The sequence below is a fragment of the Sorex araneus genome, chromosome X (assembly GCF_027595985.1).
Source record: "Sorex araneus isolate mSorAra2 chromosome X, mSorAra2.pri, whole genome shotgun sequence".
In the NCBI taxonomy this organism is placed as follows: Eukaryota; Metazoa; Chordata; class Mammalia; order Eulipotyphla; family Soricidae; genus Sorex; species Sorex araneus.
The window spans coordinates 145506568-145534505 of record NC_073313.1 but is presented as its reverse complement, the minus strand read 5'-3'; the positions used below and the strand labels follow the sequence as shown (position 1 = coordinate 145534505).

General features: G+C 37.6%; 1 protein-coding gene across 2 annotated transcripts in view; it reads right to left on the bottom strand.

The window, feature by feature from the left end:
* The window catches only part of OPHN1 (oligophrenin 1), a 530418-nt gene that overhangs the window by 176949 nt on the left and 325531 nt on the right, over positions 1-27938 (bottom strand). For both annotated transcript variants that reach the window (XM_055122033.1, XM_055122034.1), the window contains exons 11-16: positions 25095-25186; positions 22148-22226; positions 19853-19886; positions 19314-19376; positions 18299-18373; positions 14736-14820 (exon numbers count right to left, since the gene is read on the bottom strand). In XM_055122033.1, coding sequence (XP_054978008.1) covers positions 14736-14820; positions 18299-18373; positions 19314-19376; positions 19853-19886; positions 22148-22226; positions 25095-25186 — 428 coding nt within the window. The remainder of the gene's footprint in view (positions 1-14735; positions 14821-18298; positions 18374-19313; positions 19377-19852; positions 19887-22147; positions 22227-25094; positions 25187-27938) is intronic.

Here is a 27938-nt window from a genome sequence, read left to right as displayed (position 1 = left end):
TAAGATCTTAATTTTTCTTATAGGAAAGCATTATCCCATTATGTATTTCTTTATCCAGTCATTGTATGGAAATTAGGATTTCTCCCCTATTTTTTTTTATTGAGTCACCATGTGGAAACTTACAAAGTTCTCAGGCTTATGTCTCAGTTATACAATATTCAAACACCCATCCCTTCACCAGTGCCCATATTCCACCACCAAATACCCCAGTATACCTCCCGCTCCCCCACCCCCAACTGCATAACTGATGAATTTCACTTCATTTTCTCTTTACCTTGATTACATTCCATATTTCAACACAAAACTCACTATTGTTGTTGGAGTTTCCCCCCAAGAAAGACAGCTCTACTACCAAGGAAGCATTTGATAATTAGTTTTGCATTGCTTAGAATGAGAAGATATGTATCCCCACTGCTCCAAGTACATAACTTTTTTTTTTCTTTTTCCTTTTCCTCTTTTTTTTTTCTCATCCCCTTCCCGCGCCTCATAGTATGGTGGATGCCATGCCGCGTTTCTCCCCGAAACTGGGAAACAACCGGGAAAGAGGGATATTTCCTCTTCTCAGCCGGCGTGGGGATATTGCTTAGTTCACAGTCTAGAGAAATGGATGCTACTTTGATTACCTTCAATATTTCAACAAAAAACTCACTGTTATTGTTTGGAGTTTCCCCCCAAAGTCAGACTTGCTAAAAAGGAACCGTTTCACATTGCTGACAATTGAGATGTTAAGTCATGCGGCCGCTTTTGGATTTCTGTATAAAGTCCAGGAAAAATTCTGCCAGAAATTGCATAGCCCAGCTCACAGTCCCAGTGCACTGCTGTAAGAAGCTTCTCTGGATGCCAAAATGGGTTGGAAGACCTCTGGAATCAAAGTCTTTAGGAGCAGAGGGTCCGTTTCGCTCTCAGCAGCTCTGGATTTATCTGAGCCGAGGGCGTGCTGGTAACACCCACTTCCCATGATTGCCTAGGAGCCCCAAACTGTAAAAACTGCATACCCCTGGGTTAGGAGTCTTAGAAGGTGGCTCTCGCCACATGCATATTGCTGTTGCCGCCATTTTCTGTGCAGAAAAACAGGGTGGAGAGGAAAGATCCATCCCCGGGCAGCGCTGAATTGTAGCCCAGCTCACAGTCCCAGTGCATTGCTATAAGAAGCTGCTCTGGATGCCAGAATGGGTTAGAAGACCTCTGAAATCAAAGTCTTTAGGAGCAGAGGGTCCTGTTCCCCCATCTTACCTACTGTAAATAGTGTTGCAATAAGTGTAGGCAGGCATTTTTTTTGGAATAAGAATTTAGTGCTCTTGTAATCGCTGCCAAAAAGTGAAACAATATGAAAGTTCTAGTTTTAATTCTTCTGAAGTTTCTACGCTGTTTTTCATAGAGGCTACACCAATCAATACACCTAGAAACAGTAAATGAGGCTTCCTTTTCAACTACATCCTAGGCAATATTGGTTGTATGCATTCTTTTTGATATAGTATATACTCAGTGTGAGATAATGTATCACTCTCATTTTTAAAGTTTGTTTTTTATTTTTTATCTTTTTAATTTATTTTTTATTGAATCACCATGTGGAAAGTTACAAAGCATTCAGATTAAAGTCTCAGTTATACAATGCTCGGACACCCACCACTTCACCAGTGCACATATTCCACCAACAAGAATCACAGTATACCTCAACCCACCCCCCCCCACCTTCCAAGGCCTCCACCCCACCTGTGTAATTGAAAAATTTCACTTTACTTTTATTACATTCAATATTTCAACAAAAAACTCACTATTATTGTTCGAAGTTTCTCTCCCTAAGTCAGACCTGTTGAAAAGGAAGCAATTGATAATTTGTTTTCCATTGCTGAGAATGAAGAGATATGAGGTTGAAAGGCCGCACTAGTGGCAGCAAGGCTTTAGATTTCAGTATTTTAGTAATTTTGGTAACTAAGTACAGAGAAATTTCTGCCAGAAATTGCATCATTGCAAGCTTGTATCTCTCTGCTACTTTATATTACACATATGAGTGCAATCTTTCTATGTCTGTCTCTTTCTTTCTGACGCTTTACACTCAACATGATACTTTCCATGTTGATCCACTGATATGCAAAGTTCATGGCTTCATCTTTTCTGACAGCTGCATAGTATTCCATTGTGCAGATGTGCCAAAGATTCTTTAACCAGTCATCTGTTTTTGGGCACTTTGTTTTTTTCCAGATTGTGGCTAATGTAAACAGTGCCACAATGAACATAGAAATGCAGATGTCATTTGTACTATACCTTTTTGACTCTCCGAGATAAATTCCCAGGAGTGGTATTGCTGGGTCAAATGGAAGCTCAATTTCTAATTTTTTTGAGAATCGTCCATATTGTTTTCCAAAAGGGCTGAACCAGTCGGCATTCCCACCCTCAGTGAAGGAGTGTCCCTTTATCCCCACATCCATTCCAAGACCCATTGCTTTAGTATTTTGGGATGTGTGCCATTCTCTGTGGTGTGATGGTATCTCATTGTTGTTTTGATCTGCATCTCCCTGATGATTAGTGATATTGAACATTTTCTCATGTGTCTCTCAGCCATTCAGATTTCTTCTTTGGAAAAGTTTCTGTTCATTTCATCACCCCATTCTTTGATCGGGTCGGCAGTTTTCTTCTTGTGGAGTTCAACCAGTGCATTGTATATCCTTGATATCAATCCTTTATCGGATGGGCACTGCGTAAATATCCTTTCCCATTCTGCAGATTGTCTTTGTATTTTGGTCACTGTTTCTTTAGAGGTGCAGAAGCTTCTTAGTTTGAGATAGTCCTATTTATTTATCTCTGTTTTCACTTGCTTGGCCAGTGGCATGTGATCTTTGAAGAAACCACTGGATTCAATGTCGTGGAGGATTTTGCCAGCCTTGTCTTCAATATACCTTAGGGAATCTGTTCTGATGTTGAGGTCTTTAATTCATTTTGACCTGACTTTTGTACATGGTGATAGGTGGAGGTCTAAGCCCATTTTTTGCATGTATTTGTCCAGTTTTGCCAGCACGATTTGTCAAACATGCTTTCCTTGCTCCACTTCACATTCCTTGCTCCCTTATCAAAGATTAGATGATCATATATTTGGGGGTATGTGTAAGGCTTTCTGTAAGGGTTTATTGTGCTTTGTAAAGGTTTTTGTTATCTTACGGTAGCCCCTTTATTCCTTCCTTTAGGTTTGGTTTTGAGTCTATGGATTTCTTGAGTTGTTTATCCGCAAAATCGTGTATGGTTCCTTCGATTTTGAATGAGAGTTTGGCCAGATAAAGTATTCTTGGTGAAGCGTTCATTTCACTGTGTTTTTTCACTATACCCCACCACTGCCTTCGGGCTTGGAGGGTTTCCTCCGATAGGTCTGCTGTGAATCTAAGGGGTGCTCCTTTGAATGCGATTTTTTTCTTCGACCTTGCTGCTTGCATTATTGTGTCTCTATTCATTACATCCATCATCCTAACTATGATATGTCTTGGAGTTTTTCTGTTATGGTCTCTTTTAGCTGACAAGCTTCTGGCTCTTTGAATCTAGATGTCTGCATTCTCTAGCTCTGAGAACTTTTCAGCAATGATTTTTTTGACTGTGGCTTTTTCATTAGGGTTAGTTCCCTGTCCTCGTACTCTGATGATTCTAATGTTGTTCCTCTTGAAATCATCCCCTAGGATTCTGATTCTCCCTAGAGTATTTTGTGGTCTCTCCCCATTGATTGTTGTTGCCTGTAGGCTTCCTGCAGCTCATCTTCAAGCTCACTGATTCTGTCTTCGGCTGTACCCATTCTATTGTTGAGGGCACCACTGAGTTTTTAAATTTATCTATCAAATCATTTATTTTTGCCATTTCCTTTTGTAGGTTTTTTATTTCTGCTCTCATTTCTTCCCGTAATTTCTCGGCTGTCTGTTGTATCATTTCTGTCAGGTCCTCCTTTAACTTGTCAATCTTTCCATTGATTTCATTGAACATCTTCAGGATTTCAACTCTGAATTCTTTACCGGAAAGCTCAAGTTTGTAGGAAATGTCTATTGAGGCATCTGGACTTCTTTCACTTTCCTCTCCTTGTGGCGGGGATTTGCACTGTTTCTTCATATTGCTGTGGTGGTATGGTAGATGGACCTTCAAGTTCACCTCTAGTTGCAAAAAAGGATTCTGAATGGTCTTGGTTAATGGTGGTCAATTTCTTCTGTACCCCCTCTAGAACATGTCCCTCTTTGAGGTTTCTCTATTCTTAATGTGAGTCTTCAAGTGATGTTTTTGAGAATGCGCTCCTTTACCTTTGGCTTGAAGAGCTGCTTATATTCATTGGTACTTTTGACAACTGGAATTAGCTAACAACCTATTGACAAACAATTTTTGGGACAGCTAAGATGATACTCAGGGACAGAGGTGATGAATACTGATGTACCAAATAATTGCTCGGTATTTGGAAAATATGTGCAGCCTCGTGAGTGGCAACCCGCTCAAGAGAAGGCCGTGCCTACTTTAGGCCACACCCACTTTAGTTGAGGCCAAGCCCAGTTTAGTTGAGGCCAAGCCCACAACAGCAATGTAGCAGGGTACCCGAAGTGAGGGTGGCGAAGGTCTAGAAGGGTGGTGCTCAGTCAGGGTGGGAGTCAAGTTCTGAAAGAGGAAGGCTCAGGGGGAGGGGAAGGGAGGTGAAGGCACAGAGGAGATGGCGCCCGTTTCAGTCCACTAATCTGCAAGAGCTCTATCACTCTCATTTTAATTCACATTTTTATTAAGTGATAATGACACTGTTCCATATGACTACTGACATCTTTATGTTCTCGTTTTCATTCCTCGACCCATTTGACAGGGTTGTTACTTGATCATGATTGAACTGTCATTAATGATATGTCTTTCTTGCATATTGAACATTATATCTAAATCTGATATATATTTCTTCCTTATCCCTATGTTAGATGAAGTACAAATATTTTCTCCTATTGTTTTTTTTTAATTCCAACAATCTTGTCTTTCAAAGTACAAAAAATTTTATTTTATTTTGTCCGATTCATTTTACCTTTCCCTTGTGTAATTTAGGCAGTGCAATTAAATAATCAAAATAATCAAGAAGGCTGATATAATTAGGGATTTTGCCTATGTTTTCCTTGATGTGTATTATAGATTGGGTATAACTTTTGTGGTATGCTTTGAATTAACTCCTATGTATTATGTGAGATAGGTGCCCATTCTCTTTTCTTTTTTTTTTCTTTTTTGTGTCACACCCAGCATTGCACAGGGCTTATTTCTGCCTCATGCACTCAGGAGTTACTCCTGGTGATGCTCAGGTGACCATATGGGATGCTGGTAATTGAACCCGGGTCCCCGTGCAAGGCAAACGCCCTAAACGCTATGCTATCGCTCCAGTCCTTGGAGCACATTTTCATGTTTGTGCACGTGCTTAAACAATTTTATCAGTATCTGTTGGTATACAAATCCCATAATCTCAGGCCTAGCTAGGCCTGGATGTAAACGGTTTATGTTTTGGTTACTGTAACTTTAAATGGCAGTTACTGTTTCAGTTGGTTGATTTGCATATTCGCCTATGTGGCTGAATATGATTGGTTTGTATGTTAATTTAATACATAAAAGGAGGTTGAACAGGCGGCTCTCCGGCAGGCCATAACACAAAACCTCCGGAGGCAGTCCTGTGATCCTCCCCCAAAAATATATATTTCTTCTCCAAGTAAAGTGCCTCTGACTCTCTGGTAAAATTGCAACATTGTTGCAACAGTATCATTTCTTGAATAATCTTGCCTTCTTTGAATTAACGCACCTAGTAAATTTGACATTAATAAACAGCTGGTATATCTTCATTTTCTTCTTTCTTCTCTTTTGTTTTTGTTACTTCTTGTTCCTTTCCCCTGGCTCTGTACTTATGGAGAACTCGTGGAAGGCTCATGGGATCATACAAGGTGTTTGGGATCGAACCCAGAAAAGGCAAGTTCCCTACAAGCTGTTGTATTACTTCAGCCCATTGGAGGATTCTTTTGGCTTGAAATTTAGTCCCACTGGTTTGAAAGTGAGCTTTTATTCAGTGCTGCAATTGATTAGTGTATATTTTTACTATTACTGTACATCAAGAAATGTAATATTTCCCTTTTTCTCAGAATTGCCTTGTCTGTTTTAGAGTGTGTCATACTTTCATACAAATTTAAGCCACTATGTTCTATGTTCTTGAAGAATGCTACTGAAATTCTAAAAGGAATTGCATTGAATATGGAGCAGGCTTTGGGAAGTATGGTCATTCTGACAAAGTTTATTCTTATAATTCTTGAACATGCAGTATTTTTCCATTTCCTTGTATCATCTCATATGTATTTTAATAATGGATTATAGGTTCCTATGCTTATATCACGCAGATTATTTGTTGTTGATTCATAATCGATGTTGCTGGACATAAACATTTCTTTTTGTTATTTGATACTGAAAGTTTATTTTTAATTTATAATCGATGTTGCTGGACATAAACATTTCTTTCTTTCTTTTTTTGATATTTAATTTTTTTTTGAATTTAGAATGGAAACTCCCCAGTTATGGGGGAACTTACTATAGGGCTATGTTGATATAATTTTCTTTTCTTACTCTTACATGGTCATAATTTACATATGGAAGTGCAAATGATTTGGAGGTGTTTATTTTGTAGTACTATAACAATTTATGTCTCTTAAATTGTTATAGTACTTAGTGGATCAGGAGGTTTTAAGTTTATTTGTTTTGGGCCCACACTCAGTACGCTCATGGGTTACTACTGCTCTGCATTCAGGAAATACTCTGTAGGTGCTCAGTGGACCATAAGCAATTCCAGGAGGAATCAAAGCCAGGGAGGTTTCATGCAAGGCCAGCACCTACCTGCTGTACTATTTCTCCAGTCCCCATGGATATTTTTTGTCATATGTGAATAATATTTTAGCTTATTGTAAAACTTGACTGCTTTTGATTTTATTTTCTTTCTCAATTGTATGGCTAGGGATTTCTATGTTATATTAAATAACAATCATGAAATTGGACAACCTTGCTCTTGTGCATGAACTTGGATGGAAGGCATTCAGTTTTTCAGCAATAAGTGTGTTATCTGTGGAATTGTTTTCTTTACACTTTACCAACTTGAGATAAATGAATTCTAATACTATTTTGAGAATTTTTATTATGAATGGGTGTTGAATCTACTCAAAAGCTTTCTCTATATCAATTGATAACATTATGTGATTTTTATCTTTCCCTCTGTTGATAAGTTGTACCACACTAATTGATTTGCTGATTAATGTAACATTGTTATATCCCTAGAATAAATTCCACTTGGTCATGACATATGGTCCTTTTCATACATTGCTGACTTGGTCTGCAATATTTTTAAGGATCCTTCCATTTATGTTCATCAGGTTTGTTGGTACATAATTTTGGTTTTTAGTAGTAGGTGTATGCTCTTAGTATTGTGGTAATATTGGCCTCAAAGATGTTATTAGATGAATTTCTGTTCATTTTATTTACTGCAAATGCTTGAGGGATATACTCCCTAAGCATTATTTGAAAGTTTGGCAGAACTCACTGTATAACACAACTTGCTCTGGGCTTCAGTTTTAGGAATATATAAAATAACTCCTTAAATTCCTTTATTTGTTACTGGTTTGTTCTAATTTTCTAATTTCTCATTCAGTCTTTTTTTTTAGTTCACAGAAATCCAGTCCTTAGGAAGTGCACAGAAATCTTAAATTCCGACTCCTAAATGTTCCTGTATTTTATTATCCATCTTTTGTTTATTTTTTTCAAATCTGCTCATTATTGGATTTGTCATTAAAGAATTTCAACACCCATCCCTCCACCAGTGTACATTTCCCAGCTCCAGTGTCGCCAGGTTTTCTCTCATCGTCCCCCAGCACACCACCCCCTGCCTGCCTCTATGGCAGGTGCTTTTCTTCTCTCTTTCTAAGTCATTTTGGGTACTGTGATTTGTAATATTGATACTGAAATGTTTTCAAGAATATCTCTTACCGGTTTTTAACCCTCAGCTCTTGTCCAGCGTGATCATTCCCAGCTATTATTATCATAGCGGTTTCTTCTCTATCTTCTCTATCAGCCCTCACACATTTGTGGTTAGTTCCAACCATTGGCCAGTCTTCCTAACCACTGTTTTCCTTGGCTGTGGATATTATTCTTAGACTATGTATATTTTCATATACCACAAATGAATGCAGCCCTTCTATATCTGTCCCTCTCTTTCTGACTCACTTCATTCAGCATGATACTCTCCATGTCCATCCACTTAGAGGAAAATTTCAAGACTTCACTTTTCCTGACAGCTACATAGTATTCCATTCTATCGATTCATATGTTCTTGGGCTCTCAGGTTGTTTCCAGGTATTGGCTATGGTGAATAGTGCTGCAATGAACATAGGAGTGCAGATGGTGCTTCTCATTCAGTCTTGGCAGGTGGCATAATTCCAATTATTAATTCATTCCTCTCGGTTCTCTAGCGAACTGATATATAATTATTCATAGAATCCTATTCTGATATTTTGTATTTCTTTTTTAAAAATTGTTTAAATTTTATTGAATCACCGTGAGATAGTTACAAACTTTCATGTTTGGGTTACAATCTCACAATGATCAAACACCCATCCCTCTACCAGTGCACATTCCCCACCACCAATATCCTGGGTATACCCCCCTTTCCACCCTTCCCCTGCCTCTAAGGCAGACAATATTCCCCATACTCTCTCTCGCTACTTTTGGGCATTATAGCTTGCAACACAGACACTGAGAGGTCATAATATTTGGCCCATTATCTACTTTCGGCATCCATCTCCTATCCCAACTGGTTCCTCCAGCCATCATTTTCTTAGTGATCCCTTCTCTATTCCATCTGCCTTCTCCCCTCCGCTCATGAAGCTGTCTTCTAGCTATGGGGAAATTCCCCTGGCCCTTGCATTTTCTGTCCTTGGGTGTCAGCCTCATGCGATGCTACCCTACACTCCACAAATGAGTGCAGTCCCTCTATGTCCATACCTCTCTTTCTGACTCATTTCACTTAGCATGATCCTCTCCATGTCTATCCATTTATAAGCAAATTTCATGACTTCATATCTCCTAACAGCTGCATAGTATTCCACTGTGTATATGTCACAAAGTTTCTTTAACCAGTCATCTGTTTTAGGGCACTTGGGTTGTTTCCAGATTTTGGCTATTGTGAAAAGTGCTGCAATGAATATATAGGTACAGATGTCATTTCTACTGTGCTCTTTTGCATCCTCAGGATATATTCCCAGATTGTGGGGACATATGGAAGCTCAATTTCTAGTTTTTGAAGGACTGTCCATATTGTTTTCCAGAAAGGCTGTACCAGTTGGCATTCCCACCAACAGTAAAGGAACATCCCTTTTCCCCCACATCCACGCCAGCACTGGTTGTTTTTGTTCTTTTGAATGTGTGCCAGTCTCTGTGGTGTGAGATATCTCATTGTTGTTTTGATTTGCATCTCCCTGATGATTAGCGATGTGGAGCATTTTTTCATGTGCCTTTGGGCCATTTGTATTTCTTTTTTGAGGAAACTTCTGTTCATTTCTTCTGCCCAGTTTTGATGGGGTTGGAGGTTTTTTTCTTATACAATTCTACAAGTATCTTGTGTATCCTAGATATTAATCCCTTATCAGATGGGTATTGTGTAAATATTCTTTCCCATTCTGTGGGTTCTTTCTGTATTTTGGTCATTGTTTCTTTGGAAGTGCAGAAGCTTCCTAGTTTGATGTAGTCCTATCTGTTTATGTTTGCTTCTACTTGCATGGTCAGTGCTGTTTCGTCCTTAAAGATGCTTTTAGCTTCAATGTCATGTAGAGTTCTGCCTTCATTTCTTCTATGAACCTTACAGATTCATGTCTGATATTGAGGTCTTTAATCCACTTTGATCTGACTTTTGTGCCTGGCGTTAGACAGAGGTCAGAGTTCATTTTTTTGCAAGTAGCTATCCAGTTTTCCCAGCACCACTTGTTGACGAGGCTTTCCTTGTTCCACTTTGCATTTGTTGCTTCTTTGTCAAAGATTAAATGGCCATATATTTGGGGATCTGTGACAGGATATTCAAACTCTGTTCCATTGGTCTGCAGGTCTGTTTTTACCCCATGGTATTTTGTATTTCTAAAGTATCTGTTTTACCTTCTTCCATTTCACTTTTGATCCATTTATAACAGTTTTCTCTCTTTTCCCCCATAAATCTGAGCTATGGTTTATAAGCAATGTACAAGGCAAGTGGCCTACCCACTGTACTATTGCTCTGCCTACATTTACTTGATTTCTATAAATTAATTTCTGCCATTTCATTATTTCCTTTTCCTAAATTCTTTGCATTTCTATTCCCCTCCTCTAATTTCTAAGGTTTAGAAATAGGTAATTAATTAAATTTTTCTTGTGTTTATATAAGTGAATAATTCTATGGTCAACTCACTTCTGTTAACTTTTTGTCTTCATTCTCATTCATTCTGAGGAATTCTTAATTTATTCTTTAAGGCAGGGATTTTTAAATGCATGTAGTTTAGTTACCAAATGGCTGCATATTTTTTGACCTTTTCTTAATGATAAATCTTTGTAACATTCAGGTGTGAAAATACTTTCTATGATTTCAATTTTCATGATGGCATTAACAATGATATTATGAACCAGCATGTACTTTACCCTGAAGAATGTTCAAAATGTATAATGGAGAAGAAGGTTTATTCAATCTTTTGAGGGATGGATGACTTAGTACATGCCTATTAATCCCAGTTTTTCTAATTTCTCATTTGAGGTTTTTTGAAGTTTTGTATGCTTTATTTTTCCAATGACAGGAGTGGACGTTTACAATTTCCCAGTAGTAATTCATTTGACATGGATATATCTCATTTGTTTTTTAATATTTGTTTTGGTGAACTTCATCTGGTGCATGTATTTTAAGAAGAGATATTTCTTTATTTTTTGCTTTTATTTGGGTCACATCCATCGATGCACAGGGATCACTCCTGGCTCTGCACTCAGGAAATACCTCTGGCGGTGCTCAGGGTACCATATGGGATGCTGGGAATCGAAGTTGGCCGAGTGCAAGGCAAACGTCCAACCCGCTGTGCTATCGCTCCAGTCCCAAGAAAAGATAATTATTTTTATCTATTGATACTCTCACCAGATATAACGCTTATTCCTATTTCTTATCACCTTTTTATATCAAGTCTGATATAATTACTGTTGTCCCTCTTTATTTTTAGAGTACTGTTGACGATATGATTTCCATTCTTTTACTATGAAACTTTATATAGGCGAGACTTCATGTGTGTCTGTAATAAGCAGAAGCTGGTCAGATTTTTATTTCCCGATGCATCTAGCCACTGTGTACCTTTTAAAATGGGTTCAATCAATTCCCTTTTAAATAACTGAAGGAAAATAGTTTATTGCCATTTTTCTAAGAGGGTTTGTGGTGTCTCTGTAGCTTTATATTTCTCCTGCTTTCTTTATTTTGTTCACATACATTTTGACAACGGTCCTTCAAGCAATTATCTACTGCTATTTGCTTCATCTTCTTATTTTCTCGTGTTTTTGCTTAGAGATTGCTCTGAAATTTGTATATGAAATTCAAACCTTATCTCCTTTACAATTTAAAGCATGTATTCTGAAAGCTTAGAATCTGAATCCACCTAAATATTTTTGGTCTTCTCCCCGTTTTATAAATATTTTCTGTCTTTTCCCCATTTATGACTTTTATTTATCTTTCTGCTTCCTATTGTGATCCCCTTGCTTTTTATAGGAGGTCATTTAGTATTTCGTACAGAGCTGGTTTAGAGTCAACAAATGTCCTCAGCATTTTTTTGTCTGACAATATTTTACTATGAGTGAAAACCAACATGATAAAGATTTGGGGTTGGAAAGTCTTTTCATTCAGTCCTTCAAAATATCATTTTGTTCCCTTATTTTCCATTCTAGAATTTAATTTAAGAAATCTTACAGAGTCTTAGTGGGGTTCCCTTATGCCTGATTATTTACTTCTCTTTTGCTCTTTTAGGAGTCTCTCTCTTTTGGGCTCTTGTCATTTTGATTACAGTTTTCCTTGTGTGGGTTTATTTTGTTCAAAAATCTGGGACTCCTGGATTAAAGTACATAATTCTTTTAAGAATAGAAAATATTCAGATATTATGTCTTTCACCAGAATTTCGTACCTTTTCCTCTGTTTCCTTTCCTAAGGGTATTTCTCTGATTAGGAAGTTTTTCCTCTTAACTTTGTCAAAATATGTGTCTTAAGTATTCCTATTTATTCTTAAATTTTCTTCTCTGTTGCCTCTCTTTTTATTTATGGAATTATGGAATTGTGTAGCTTACGTTTGATATCACTGTTGAAAGTTTAGCTTTTTCCATTCTATGGCCAAACCATGCAATTGTATTATTTAACTCCTTCATTACTGAAAAGGCCAGAGTGGAGTGAGCAAGAAAGGTGGTCTGCAGGTAACATAGTAGGGTAACTTTATTCAACTGCTACTGATTAATTCCATTTTAATATAGGATAGTATTTTCAGAGTGTTTATTATATGGATTAGGAAGGGGCTCGACACCAGGCTGTTTTCACTCAGAGCACCCCAGAGGAGGGGGGGTGAGACTGCTCCCCGTCCCAAGGGACCCAGCCGTAGCAGCTGACCTCCACTACCCAACTGCTGCCATGCTTCAGGCTGCTTTCCGGACACTCCAGCCTAGCCTCACGCATGAATAAAGTCCCACAGAACACAGATAATGTGGAACTTTGTGACCCGAACTCTGGCCTCAATGGGACTTGGAAGCAGAGATCCTCTGCTTGCTGTCCCCCAATCTCCCGTGACCCAGGGATCACACCCATAAGCCACACCCAGCCACAGCCTGTTGGCACCAGATAATCTCCTCATTGGCCACCATCCATATCTCAATGGCTGCTCTTCCCAGACTGGAGTATAAAATGAGGTCCCCATAGCCATGCCACCAGACTCCTTGCCAGGCTGTTTTCACTAAGGGTGCCCCAGAGGGGGGTAGGGTGAGAACCTTCCCTGTTCCAAAGGACCCAGCCCTGGTAGCCGCCCTCCACTACCCAACCGCTGCCACCCTCCAGGCGTCTTTCTGGACGCATTGGGCACAAAGCCACGTGACACATTATAAGACACTTCCTACACATTTTTCATAATTACCAAACCATATTTGATGGAGTTCAGACAGCAGAGAGTAGGCAACAAATCATAGAGATTATCTATTTATCTATCTATCTATCTATCTATCTATCTATCTATCTATCTATCTATCTATACCTCTCGGAGAGCCCAGCAGTATCCTGCCTACATGGGCAGAGCCTGGCAAGCTACCTGTAGCGTATTCGATATGCCAAAAACAGTAACAATAGGTCCCATTCCCCTACTCTGAAAGAGCCTCCAATTGTTGAGAAAGACAAGTAAGGATAAGCTGTTAAAATCTCAAGGCTAGGAGGAATAGAGACGTTACTGGTACCCGCTCGAGTAAATCGACAAACAATGGAATGATAGTGATGACAGTGATGACAGTGGTGATGGATTAGGAAATAAAATATATGTAAGATAGTTATACTGGTGATTGGTATGATTTGAGAATTATACACAAAGGAAATAATCAACAATATTATAGGTCATAAAACCTTAATAAATAAGATAGTTAAAATATATACTCTGAGACAAAAATATGCATTATGTTTTCGGTAATGCTTTTTAGGTTTCATAGTGATTATTATCTTCCCTTGCTAACAAACTTAGACTGTAAGAATTGATCATTTTACTTGTGAGTCTTTATAATATCATTCTATATACACACAATGGAAAAGTGTATGATTTTAAAAACTAGAGACATTTTTCAAGAAAATTCTATTCTTTTCATTTAGGTGCACATCCAGCTGTGCATGAGGCTCTGTGCTCAGATATAGATACCAGAGGAGCTCGGGAAACCACATGGAGCCAGGGATCAAACCTGGGTTGGTTGAATGAAGGGCAAGTGTCTAGCCCACAGTGTTATACTCTGGATCCGAATTCTATTATTTCTATGATTTCTTCACTTACATCTTCAGATTAAAAGAGTACTATTGAGGCCACAGTGATAGTACAGTGGATAGGGCATTTGCCTTGCACATGGCCAACCTGTGTTTGATCCCCAACATCCCATATGGTTCCCCAAGCACTGCCAGGAGTAATTCTTGAGTGAAGAGCCAGGAACAACTACTGAGCATCACTGGGTATGACCCAAAAAGTAAAATAAATAAATGAGATGTTTACTTGTAGAAAGTAATAAAAGAGTACTCTTGTATATATTTTCTTTGACTGAAATATTTTCATTTTTATTTTTTCATGTATGCTAGAGGTATAACAATTTTGTACTCCAGAGTGATTTCTGATGCTGCTTGGGGGACCATGAATGCTGGGGTTTAAAAAAGTCAACTTCATGCAATAAACCTTAATTTGTTTTCTTCTTTTGTTTTTGTTTTGGGGCCACACTCAGCAGTACTCAGGGATCACTCCTTGCCCTACTCAATTTGATCAGTCTTAGATGGATTCAGGGAGATATATAGGGTGCCAGGGATCGAACCCAAGTTGGCTGCATTGAAGACAGATGCCCTAATGACTGTACTATTACTCTAGAACCTCAATCTTTATTTTACAACAATGTCATTTAAGCTCCTGTTATCACGGTCATATTAACACCATCCATCCAGACAAAATTCATTAGCTATGAAAAGGAAAGCATACCTGAGGTAGAATTTTAAGGAACTGGTGATTGTTTTAATGTCCCAGTCACTGCTGTGAAAATCAACATCTCCTGGACATTTAGGATCTAGAGAAGAAATGAATGAATTAAAATATTTCATCTTTTACAACTTTCAGGACACTTTCTGGACGTGTTGGCTGAGCCCCACTTATGAATGAAGTCCCACGGAATCCAGATAATGAGGAACTTTGTGACCTTGGACTCTGGACGCAACAGGACCTGGAAGCAGATATCCTCTGCCTGCTATCCCCCAATCTCGGTGGCCCAGGGATCAAACCCATAAGCAACACCCAGTCACACCCTGCTGGCACCAGATAATCTCCTCATCAGCCACCCTCCAGATTTCTATGGCTGCTTCTCCAAGACTGGAATATAAAATAAGGTCCCCATACCATGCCACCAGACTCCGTGCCAGGCTCTTCTCACTCCGGGTGCCCCAGAGGGGGGCAGATGAGAACTATCACAGCCCCAAGGGACCCAGCCCTGGCAGCCGACCTCCACTACCCAACTGCCATCATGCTCCAGGCCGTTTTCCAGACCACACAGACACAAAAGCATATGTGAGACACATTATAAGATACTTCCTACCCATTTTCCATAATTACCACACCATATTTTATGAAGTTCAGACAGTAGGCATCAAATCATAGTTTTATATATATATATATATATATATATATATATATATATATATATATATTCACTGTCACTATCATCCCATTGCTCATTGATTTGCTCAAGCGGGTACCAGTAACATCTCTATTGTGAAACTTGTTACTATTTTTGGTATATCAAATATGCCATAGGTAGCTTGCCAGGCTCTGCCGTGTGGGTGAAATACTCTCGGTGGCTTGCCTGGCTTTCCGAGAGTGATGGTGGAATCAAACCCAGGTCGGCAGTGTGCAAGGCAAACACCCTACCTAGCTGTGCTATCACTCCAGCCCATACACACACATATATATATATATATACATGTATGTATATATATATATATGTGTGTGTGTGTGTGTGTGTGTGTGTGTGTGTGTGGAGCATCCCGCCCACACGTGCAGAGTCTGTCAAGCTACCCGTGGCGTATTCGATATGCCAAAAACAGTAACAATAGGTCTCATTCTCCTGACCCTGAAAGAGCCTCCAATCGTTGGGAAAGACAGGTAAGGAGAAGCTACTAAAATCTCAGGGCTGGGAGGAATAGAGACATTACTGGTGCCTGTTCCAGTAAATCGACAAACAAAGGGATGATAGTGACAGTGATATCAGGTTGATATCCAGGATATACGTAAAATACTCACAAAGATCAACAAAAAAATCCAGAAACCCCCAAAAAATCAGAAAAGGAAATGAACAGAAACTTCTCGGAGGAAAGCCAACAGATGGGCAACAGGCAAAAATGAAAATTCTCACCATTTCATATTGTTAGGAAAATCCAAATCAAGACAATGATATACAATCTGTAAGAATGGCACAAATCAAAAGTAATGGGAATACACTGTGTTGAAGAGGATGTGGTAAAAAAGGAACTATTTGCACATTATAATGCCCAAAATATGTAAATCACTTGTCGAAGTTTAAAATAGAAAAAATCCAGCCCATAAAAAATGGGGAGAAGAGATGAACATTTTTTTTCAAAAAAGACATACAAATATGGGGCTAGAGCAATAGCACAGTGGGGAGGGCATTTGTCTTGCTTGCTGCTGACCAGGGTTCAATCTCCAGCATCCCATATGGTCCCCCCAGCACTGCCAGGACTAATTCCTGAGTGCAGAGCCAGGCGTAATCCACAAGCATCGCTGGGTGTGGACCCCAAACAGAAACAAACAGAAAAGGAAGACATACAAATGGCCAAAATGCATATAAAAATGCCTTCTTGGAAAACAATATGGTAATTCCTCAAGAAATAGAAATTAAACTTACATATGATCCAGAAACACTATTCCTGGGAATACACACTAGGGACCCAAAAACACAATATGGGAAAGGCATCTGCACTCCTATTTTATTTTCACTACTATTCACAATAGATAATATTGGGAAACAACCCAAGTTCCTGAGAACAGATAACTGGATCAAGAAAATATGGTACATCTACACAATGGAATACTATATTGCCATGAGCAAAAAGGAAGTTATGAAATTTGGTTATACATGGATGGGCAGGTAGAGTATCACGCATAGTGAAATGAGGCAGATGGAGAGGGTTAGACCTAGAATTGTAACACTCACTTATGAGATTAAAAAAATAAAGCATAAGAATATTACACAAAGACAGTAGAAATGAGGGCCATGAAGATTGTTCCATAGTAGAAAGCTTGCCATAAGGCAGGGGGAGGGTTGACAAGTGCAAATACGGACAGAAAAGGGACCACTATGACAATGATATCTAGAAATGGTCACTCTGGACAAGACCAAGGTACTGAAAGGATGTAAAGTGACTTGCATGTTGACCTTCCGGTAAAGGTTAAACCACAGTACCTAAAAGAAAAAATTAGTGTGGGGAGAGAGACACATACAAAGAAAGAAATAGAGAGAAAGAGAGAGACAGAGAAGAAGAAGAGAATACCATAGAGGTAGGCTTCTGAGCTGGGTAGCAGACAATGGTGACATTGAGAAATACCTAAACAAGATTTAAATGGTGGGAGAAGAAAAGGATCTGCTAAGAGTGACTTCAAATAAATAACACAAAATGTTTAAAGAAACAGCAGATTCACATAATAGAAATAATGCACTGAGTGAATTGGAAAACAAAGGGAGTTTTTAATAAGGGAATTAGAAAGACAGAGAATAAAGTATTAATTGTATTTCAATAAAATATATCATAAACCTGGCCAGGGTATTTTCTCTGGAGTGGCTAAAGTATAAGCCAGATTCAAATGTTCTGAGAATAATAAAAAATGAAGAAGAGGTTGTTGGGGCTGGACTGAGCTACCAGGGCGAGCCCATGTATACTGTACTGTACTATGGACAGGAGTATAGGGACCCATGAAAATGGGCGAGATTTCTCCTATGTCCTGACTGGTTTGGATGAAGCTGAACATTTTCCCCCTTCAAGCTGCCTTCAGAAAAATAATTTCAGTCTACTGAAAATAGCAGTTTTCCTTCTCTCACAGAAGCCTGGCTGGTCTTTGACATTCATATGGTGTTAGCCAGGCCTGACCTTTGAGATTGCAAATAGTAAGCTCTGGCCCTCTGAGTGCCTTATCTCAGCGCCTCTGACCTCAGGAAAGTTCATGCAACAAGAGGTCAGTTGTTTCTTCAAGGAAAGACTGTCTCTGATTCAGGAAAGTCAAATACAAATGCACTTTACCTTTGATGACATTAAAATTAAATTCCACAACCTCCCTTAACAATATTTCCTTTGGCTTCTCTTTATTCTTTTATTTTTTGAGAAAATAAAAGACTTTACTGTAAGGACAATAATCAAAAAACAAATCTGTCTCCTAAATCTTGAGGATGAAATGGTTTATGGGTTTAAGGTAAATTTTCTTACAATTATTTTTGAAATACAAATAACTCCTAATAAAAATTATGAAATTAAAATTGTTACCAAAAAAGGCATTCAGCAGCTTCTGAACCTGAATATTGCTTCCCACAGTACGGTATAATCCCTCTGTCTTGATTCCTAGAGAAAAAAAGAAGCAAGTAAGTTTATTTAGATAACTAAATGTTTTATCTCCCTCAGAGTAGAAAAGGTAGAAACCTCACCCATATAGGTAGAATGACTCCTGGTCAGTCAAATGAAAAGTTCTCTCTTCTCATTCTAAGATCTGTAGCCCTCCCATATAACAGGGAGTACTAAGCATCTATCTAAATTAGCGATATTTTTGATCATCCACATGAATATGAACAGAGAGAAATACATTATATATGAACAAAAAAAGACATGCTTAGGCATGTAGCAGTAAATCTCTGAGAACTGTGCTGTCATCTTGGAAAGGAACTAGGAATTCATTGAAAAAGAAGGAAATTATCAACCTTCATGTTGTCCCTAAGCAATGATATAAATGAAAGTGAAGACTTAAAGCAAAGAGCTACGTGTGCACAGAGAAATAATGAAATATTTCACTGGGAAAATAGAAGCCTGATTTGTATACTAGACTCTTCCACATTTCAAATAATCTCTGAAAAAAACCTAGACTCTTAGACAATGTAAACTCATTGACTGTACATTTCTCTAAGGTTAACTTTGCAGTCCTCTACCTCGCAATCATGAAATCAGTTATGCAATGTGACAGAAACTGAACTCTTGTTTCTTTAGGATGGAAAATTCCTAGGATGGAAACTACTTGGTAAATGACAAGTAGTATTTAGGAATATTTTATAAGCTGCATGAAATTGCTTTTTCTTAAAAGAAAGAAGTTGCCCAAATTGTTCTTGGAGACCACTGCTTTGAAATTTAATAAAATTTTACAAATTTTGCCTATCACTATTTCCAAACAGTCTTCAATCATAAAATGTGTAATAGACCAACAGATGACAACAATATTACTTTAAAGAAATTCCCATGACAAATTCAGAGTGGCCAGATTCAACCACTATGGGGACTGTGGTTCATATCTTACCTTTGGTCTCAATGACATTGATGCATTTCCTAACAAACTTGAATCCCACTTCATTCAGCTCCACTAATTCAAACAAAGGAAACTAGAGTTAGACTTTACTGCAACAAATTTCTCCTAAAAAACAGTTACTTATCATGCTAATGGATGGCAGGGAAAAAATTGGGGGCTTAGAGCCACATAAAATAATCACCATTAAGTGGAAGGGAGTTTTTATTCAGGGTAAACAGAGTGTTTTGTCTGAAAATACATAATTCTTTTAGTTAACTCTGATGAGTTAATGAGCAACACCAAATGCCAAGTGTTAGAGTGGAAGACCACACAAAATATCTCCATATTTTACTACTGATACTTCTACCATAAAAAAATAAAGTGGTTTATTAGTTCAATAAACAGATATTGTTAAATTCTTGATTTAATTCCACAAACATGTAATTATAAATACACTTTCATCAAGATAATAAATCATTACTGACACAATTAGGATTTTGATTAGGACTAAATGCAGCTTGTAATGTCAATAGATCAGAAATTTGACTTACTCTCTTCCTGTTTAGTTATGGGGCTGTGGTAGATCTAAAAAAGAAAAAAAAACAGAAATATTCATAGCTATTGTGGACTTTGTGAATTACAATAGGTAGGACAAATAATATGAAATACCACCCCCCCATTGATATGTCAGGAAAACCACCAGCAATGTCAATGCTTTAGTAAGGTGGAAAGTGAGCTAAGCAAAACTATCTTTGTCTAGGTGCCTAGAAAAGAGATGGACTCACATCTGAAGGCTACAAGGGATTTCATACATTTCACTGTTTATTTCGCTGAAGTTGTAGCTTATTTTTAGATATTTATTTATGAAGATTATAACATGTTATGAAAGACCAAGAGAGTAGGCGACACAGGAATTGGCTTTATCAAGGATTTCTGGGCAATTGTTATTGATATAAACTCTAATTGTTACCAATATTAACCTTCCACAATAAAAATTAATTAATGTCGCTTCTCTGTGGAAACAAAAATCTATATCTGAAATAAATTTATGCATCTATAAAGGTTCCTCAGAGTCACGTTGAAGTATCTAATAAGAGAGTAATATGAGAGGACAAAAAGAAAATATTTGACTCTTGAAATCTAGTCTGCTGTGCCTCTACCTCACCATGGAATCAGGACTATGTCCTTGTCCATGATTATAGACTGAAAAAATTTACATCTCTAAAATGATTAAGTTAGAGTATATGTTCATTAAAACCTAATATCTCTTTGACATATTAAACAAAATGATGAGAACTGTAAATATCATTAGTGAATTTTAAGTGTTCAGAAAAGTAGAAATATTACCAAATAGAAGCTAAAATTAATAAACCTTCCTAAAATATTTTTTCTGCATGTTACTTTCACCTGAATTTAATAAGATATTTCTTTGCTGTCTAGCCTTGCTTCCAAAACAAATTAATCAAATATATTTTATAAACAAGGTAGTTTCAAAATGTCAGCAAATATTAAAACAATAAGACCAGTACATCACCTGTAACACTGTTCTTCATAAAAAGATATCTGAGTCCTTTAATTTTTAAAACATAAAGGGATAACAAGTTCAGAAGAAGGAATTGATACATAAATGGCTTTCTGAACCTCTTAGCATCCTCTTAAAGAAACACCACAGGTATGTAGTGGTTTCTGGAGAGGGAAAGAGAAGATAGGCACAGGCACCTAGTTTCTAGAGGGCAGGTCTCACAGCAACACTTCTCTCCTGCTGCCTCCTTGGTTGCTATAAATCCAATCTGGAATATGTACAGTCTTCCTTTATTTCCAGGCCATTGATGATACAAGAAAAAAAAAACACCTTAGATTCGCTACGCTCTTAGCAAGTTTTTGGATTGAAGCAAGAGTAGGATATTGGATATCACATCTGCCTACCAGAATCCAATATTCGTACTCAAATACTGTAGAAACTCAGTAACTTTTCATCCAATTATAGACCAGTTGGAATTATATAAACGTAGCATATTAGAACCTGTCTTTAGCACAGGGTGGCTCTCATTTGATTTTTCAAAATAATGCTATGAGAGAGGTGGAGTAGAGATTATTACTGCTTGTTTAGTGAGAAGAAAACTGACTCTCAGAGGGGTGAAACTATTTTTTTCAAGGACAAACAACAGTTGAATGCTAGTACTAGAATCCAAATGTAGACTGTTTAGGATTCCAACACTAAGAAAATGACATTACACCAACTGGCACTAGAAGAAATGTACTAGGAAGAATCAAAGAGAAAAAATGCTTTTCAATTATAACTGACAGCTCATATTTTACTTTCCTTTGAAAATCATTAAACTCTGCAAGGTATCACATATCTTGTATATACCCGTGCTCTAAATGCAATAAGTATATCTTATAAGATATACAGATAGCAATTCTCCACTAAAGAGAATAAACTGGGAAGTGGGGGCCAAATATATACCTGTTCAATTAACTTCCATCTGTCTATGTGGATATATGTTAATGTTATACTTTTTTTTAAATAAAGGCATAATTTGCTTCTTAAATATAGCCTATGGGCAAAGCTGTTTAGTCTAAAAATGTAACAAGCTAAAAACCCTGTATTATAAGCCTGGCTTTGCTGCCTTCTTTGAGCATGATCATGAGGGCAAGAGAGATGTGCCTTTCTGGAACTCAAGTCCCTTGCTTGTAAAATAAGGGATAGCAAATGAAAAACAATTATGTTTAGCTCTAAAATTTTGAGTCATAATTTTCAATTAGCATTGAATTATCCCACATGCACTGGTATCACTAGAGGGTACTTAATTAGTGAAGCTAACCTAGTGTCTGAGGTAACTTACAGGTTCTTTCCCATCCATGGCCTCCATCCAAAGCCTTCTGTTAGCTTCTGAAAGGGCCTGTAAAGTTATGGTTCCTGGCCTGAAGAAGAAATTAAAAGATTAATGCAGAAAACTCACCTGAGAGAACTGGGTCTTTATTCTAGTCCCTCTCTTCCTGGGACATACACAGTAAGTAGGGAGAGTACTATTCCAATTATTCCAAATCTATTTTATTAAGATAAAATGAAATCTAAATATTGGTGCAACTGTACTTAAACCAAACTGAGAGTCTTTCTAGCCCTCTTTATTGAGAGTCAAAGATTAGATATGCGCTTGGGAATGAGAACATTCATCAGGGGGATATTAGTCTAGCAGCAAAATGGCTTTGCTACTTCTACTACATGAATAACCAAAAAATGTTTCCAGCAATGAAGAATAGATTTTTTGTCTGATTTTAACAAATTATGCCTTATAATCACAAACTATCTATTTCATGAGTACTAAATGACAGGTTATTGTTTATTTTTGATTTGGAGCCACACCTGGCCATGCTCAGGGCTTGATGGACAATTTAGGGACCATTTAATGGACCATTTAATCCAAAGATTAAGCCTAGGGCAGCTGTGTACAAGACAAGCACCCACTGAATTCTCTCTCTATCCCATAGGTTGTAAGTATCTCATATATATTAATTAATTTACTCTATTAGGGCTGGAGTGATAGCACAGAGGGTAGGGTGTTTGCCTTGCATGTGGCCTATCCGGGTTCGATTCCTCCGTCCCTCTCAGAGAGCCTGGCAAGCTACTGAGAGTATCTCGCCCTCATGGCAGAGACTAGCAAGCTATCCATGGCGTATTCAATATGCCAAAAACAGTAAAAAGTCAAGTCTCACAATGGAGACATTACTGGTGCCCGCTCAAGCAAATCAATGAACAATAGGACTACAGTGCTACAGTGCTACTCAATTTAGAAAGTTTATATCTGGTACAAAAGTAATCTATAGTTTACAAAGGGAAAATTGAGACACTATGAGTTTATTGTAGACAACACAAAGTATAGAGCCCAAATTACATTTTTTTTTCAAAGAAAGATTTCGCAGTCTTTCTTTAGCCAATATAAATAACCTCTTCTGTAGGGCAAACATGGTAAGACCCAATTTTGACCTAGAGATATCCTGTCAGTTTAAGCCAACAAAAAAAAAACAAAAAAAACATGTCTTTTTAGAACTCTACAACCTAACTTGAAGTTGAGGATCAACCATTTTAATGGAGAATAAATTTTGCTTGTACTACAATTTAAAAAAAGAAACATTCTCTCAATGCTCCCATGCTACCCTTAAGTTTTCAAATAAAAGGTTTGTATATCAGAAAGCAAAAAAAAAACTATGAATTTTCTTGTATTAATCTAATTAATAAAATAGTTCTGTTTTTATGGTATTGTAATTCAACCTTAATTTACCTTTCCAAACAACTGATGATTATTTTATGCACTAGCATCATCCTCCATTTCAACTACCTCTCCATACATAGAAATAATAGACAAAATTTGTTATCATGGTAGCTAGTGGCTCCATCTTCTAAATAAAGATTCTTCATAACAAAAAAATTGAAAACATATTTATTTATTAAACTTGGAATTAGCATCCAAAAATATAGCATGATTTCTTTAAAAAAACTTTAAATGCTATTATTATTTTTGGGTGGCCACAGCCAATGGTAGGGTTAACTCTTAGCTCTGCACTTCACATAACTTCTGTGCTCAGCAGACCACTATGGGGTGTCAGGGATTGAACCTATATAGGCTGCATTCAAGGTAAGCACCATACCAGATGTACTATGGCTCCAGCACCTTAAAAATTTAAAGATTAAATTCCTCAGTGTAGGGGCTAGAGCGGTAACACTGTGGGTAGGGTGTTTCCCTTGCACGTGGCTAAGCCAGGTTCAATTCCCAGCATCCCATATGCTCCCCCGAACACCTCCAGGAGTAATCCCTGAGTGCATAAGCCAGGAGTAATCCCTGTGCATAACTAGGTGTGACCCAAAAACCAAAAATTATATATATACATATATATATATACACACACACACACACATTCCTCTGTGAAAAGTTACCCAGGTTCAGTAAATAAGAAAAGAATAGTATAGAGAAACAAATGCAATCAAGAAGTGAGTTCTTCTTTTAAATCATAAAAAATGATAACAAATTAATTCTATTTTAGATAAATCTCTGTACAATCAAAAATGCTTGCATGATATAGGATCAAGTTGGGGGAAAATTTCACCTAACATGATCCACTCCATCTACCTCTCCATCAAAATATTTACCAATGCAATTATTCTTGTGTTTTACATTAGGTAAACTTTTTTAAAAAATGAGTTTTGTTATTTTATTCTTTTTGCAGATTCAACAACTGTGGTCTGGAGCAGTAGCATAGCAGGTAGGGTGTTTGCCTTGTACCCGACCGATTCGAGTTCGATTCCTCTGTCCCTCTCAGTAGCCTGGCAAGCTACTGAGAGTATCCCGCCAGCGCAGCAGAGCCTGGCAAGCTACCCGTGGCATATTCAATATGCCAAAACCAGCAACAAGTCTCAGAATGGAGACATTACTGGTGCCCGCTTGAGCAAGTCGATGAACAGGACAGCAGTGCTACAGTATTACCAACTGTGGATCTTTTGCATATCTGTTAGAAAATTAAAAATCCAACACTAGGAGTAACTTTTTCTGCTGAGTGTAGGCAAGGCAAAGTGGACTGTTGGCAGAAATCAAAATCTGGGCTAGGTATGAAACGAATCCCTTTGTAATGCTGTCAGAATAACTAAGACAATGATAACATGAAAAAAATTAGCTTGTTTTCAACAGTAAGAGGTGACAGAGGAAAATATAAAATAATACCCTGTATCAGCTCCTGAGAAAGTGTGGAGTAGGAATGGGGGCTGTGGGACTTCCAATTCACCTCAGTGCAGCTTACCTCTCATTAGTTTCTATATCAAAACAGAACCTCTTGTCAATAGACTCGGTCTTCCTTCTCACACAGTACTTCAGAGTTAAATCCAAGGGTCCCTGACATAAAAAAGGATTGACAATGATTTTAAAACAGATTCACAGAAGCATCCTCTGTCAGGGAATCAGATGCAATGTGTAGTCGAGAAAAATTTATCTCCAGGGTCATGGGAGATAAAAAGAAAAGAATTTTATCTCGAAACAGTAGTGTTGGTAAGATGACTAATGTGTTCAAGAATCAATAGTTGAGACTGGGAAAAAGTGGTGATTTCCAAGTATGCTAGATTAAATAGGAAGTTCACTGAGTTTTAATTTAAATGCTGGAGAAATGTATTTCCCAAGGGGTTAAAAAGAATTTAATTACTTTATTTTGCATATAGATTAAAATTTTCATAATCTCTAGGTAGCAAAGCAATCTAGGTAATAAGGTTGTATTGGAGTTGAATGGCTTTTGCAACACTTTTTTGTTGAAGTAATTAAATGAAAAATGGAAGATTTTTCTTTCCCCAACCATAATATTCTTGACAATAAGGATAAAATAAATAAATGATATAAGAAATATACAGTATGAGTAAAGTATTTAAGAATAAAATGGAACATTTCTTTTCCCAAGTATCAGATTCTTTTTTAAAATTATTTAATTTTATTTTCATAAAGTTTTTCACAATAAGTGATTACATTCAACATTTCAACACCATTCCCATCACCTTTCCACCATTATTATTTTATATTGCTTGTTATGGATAGTATGCAATGTCTTGAAGGGTCTATCTCACAGTGCTTCAATAATTGGGGTACGGAGGTATCTCTGCAGTGAGCTGCTCTGCTCCGAGATTCACTTGTGAGTCTTTGGATCATGGCCATTAATGTGCTTAAATGGCACCAGAAGCAGTTTGTGGGCCTGACAACCAGGACACTGGAAGCATGGGAAGATGGGAAGGGGTGGCTCATTCCCGGCATCTTGAGGCCTGGAGTTCTCAGTCACTGGTCCCACATATCTGGGCTTTTCAGTGGATTCATTCTCTAGCATGGGGGGCTCAGGATGAGCCGGAACCACCAGATTTTTGAGAATAAGAACCACAAAACTAATCCCTTCAAACATAGTATGGAAATAGGCAAAATGAGCAAATTTTCACCGGTCAGTGTGAAATTTGATATTATGTATGTAGAGGACAGTTTAGATCATCTTAATCTTTTGGGGGAGGCTTATTCAGGGATTATTCCTGGCGCTTTGCTCAGAGGTTACTCCTGGCAGGATTCAGGGGACCACATGTGTTGACAGATATAGATCAGGGATAGCCACATGCAAGGCAAGAGCCCTGACTGCTATATTCACTCTCCTCCCCCAGATCACCTTAATTGCATGAACACATAACAAGACTATGTTCACAGGTTAAAATATTTCAATACCATATTGTTCAATTTCATTCAATATTATCAATATTATATTTATAGGGATAAAACAATATTCCATTATCTACAATGAGGTATATAATAACATTAAAGGGAGATTCAGTTCAGAGAGGCAACACTATTTACCTAAAGCCTCCCAAGTCAGTATAGTGCAAATAATAATACATGAAGCAAACTATATCTGAGGTCTTGTCTCAATTATATTATTCATAATCTACAAAACAGGTGAGCAGGACAAAACCTCTTCGATTACTAACTTTATAATCGATTAAATGAGAAAAAACTACGCTTATTGCTATCTCAAATTCAGAAACATTGATCAAGTGATTCTCCTGTATATAGAATTATGCTATTAATGTGGCACTTGTGATTGATCATCTAATGCATCTTTCTAATTGATACTTTCAGCAACCTGCCCATTTTGTGCTCATGTAAAATATCAGTTCGAACAAAGTTCTTGAATATTTATTCCCAACATGTAAATATATAATCTTTTGATATAAATTGGTTAATAATATCATTAACAAACTTAACTCTTTAAACACTAGTCCCTCAGGTTTAGGGTTATATCAAAGCTCAACATCATATGCACTACCCACCACTCCTGGTTCATTTGCAACCATCCATTTGTCTTCTGTTCTATCAGTGCAATATGTGCCCACTTCACAGATTTATTATGTTCTTTCATGACTATAACATTACATGTACTATTTACTGAACAGAAATTGACTATTCTTTTCAAGCTAAACTTTTGTTCTATGGACTATAAACAACACATTTGTATACTCGAAAAACTATGGTTAAAAACTACAGTTCATCTTTCATCCCTCAAAATCTTTCCCAATTCGAATACATTGCCTTCTACATATATTCCACATATTATAGCACATGGTATTATCCCACATCTGCTGCCATGTAAATGAATCAGCTTTATAGCTTCATGACTAATATAAGAGATACAAAGTCAAGCCATTGAAACTGATAGGTACACTGGTCTTTGAGCTGAAAACTCTGTGGCTCCATCAAGAGAAGGGCAGGGTGAGTCTCCATCCTACCAAAGCCCAAGCAGCCACACCCCACACCCTCCACCATGTAAACAGCCATGCTTGACTGCTTCATAAATAATTTCAAGAGAGACACCAAGCTATGGAAAGTCACAGGTATACCGAGGTACACTGCTTTTCTGAATAAAATCTCTGAGGCCTTCTCAGAAGGAGGGCGGGGAAAGAATCATCCTAGTTCTACAGATCTTGGGGCACGCAGCCACAAACATGGCCAGGCGGCATCTCTAGATTCCATAATACTGACAGCCAAGTAGGAGCACAATAAATTAGAAGGAAAAGTAACATAGAAGCCAACTAATTTCATTGTAGCACTGTAGCCCTGTTGTTCATCAATT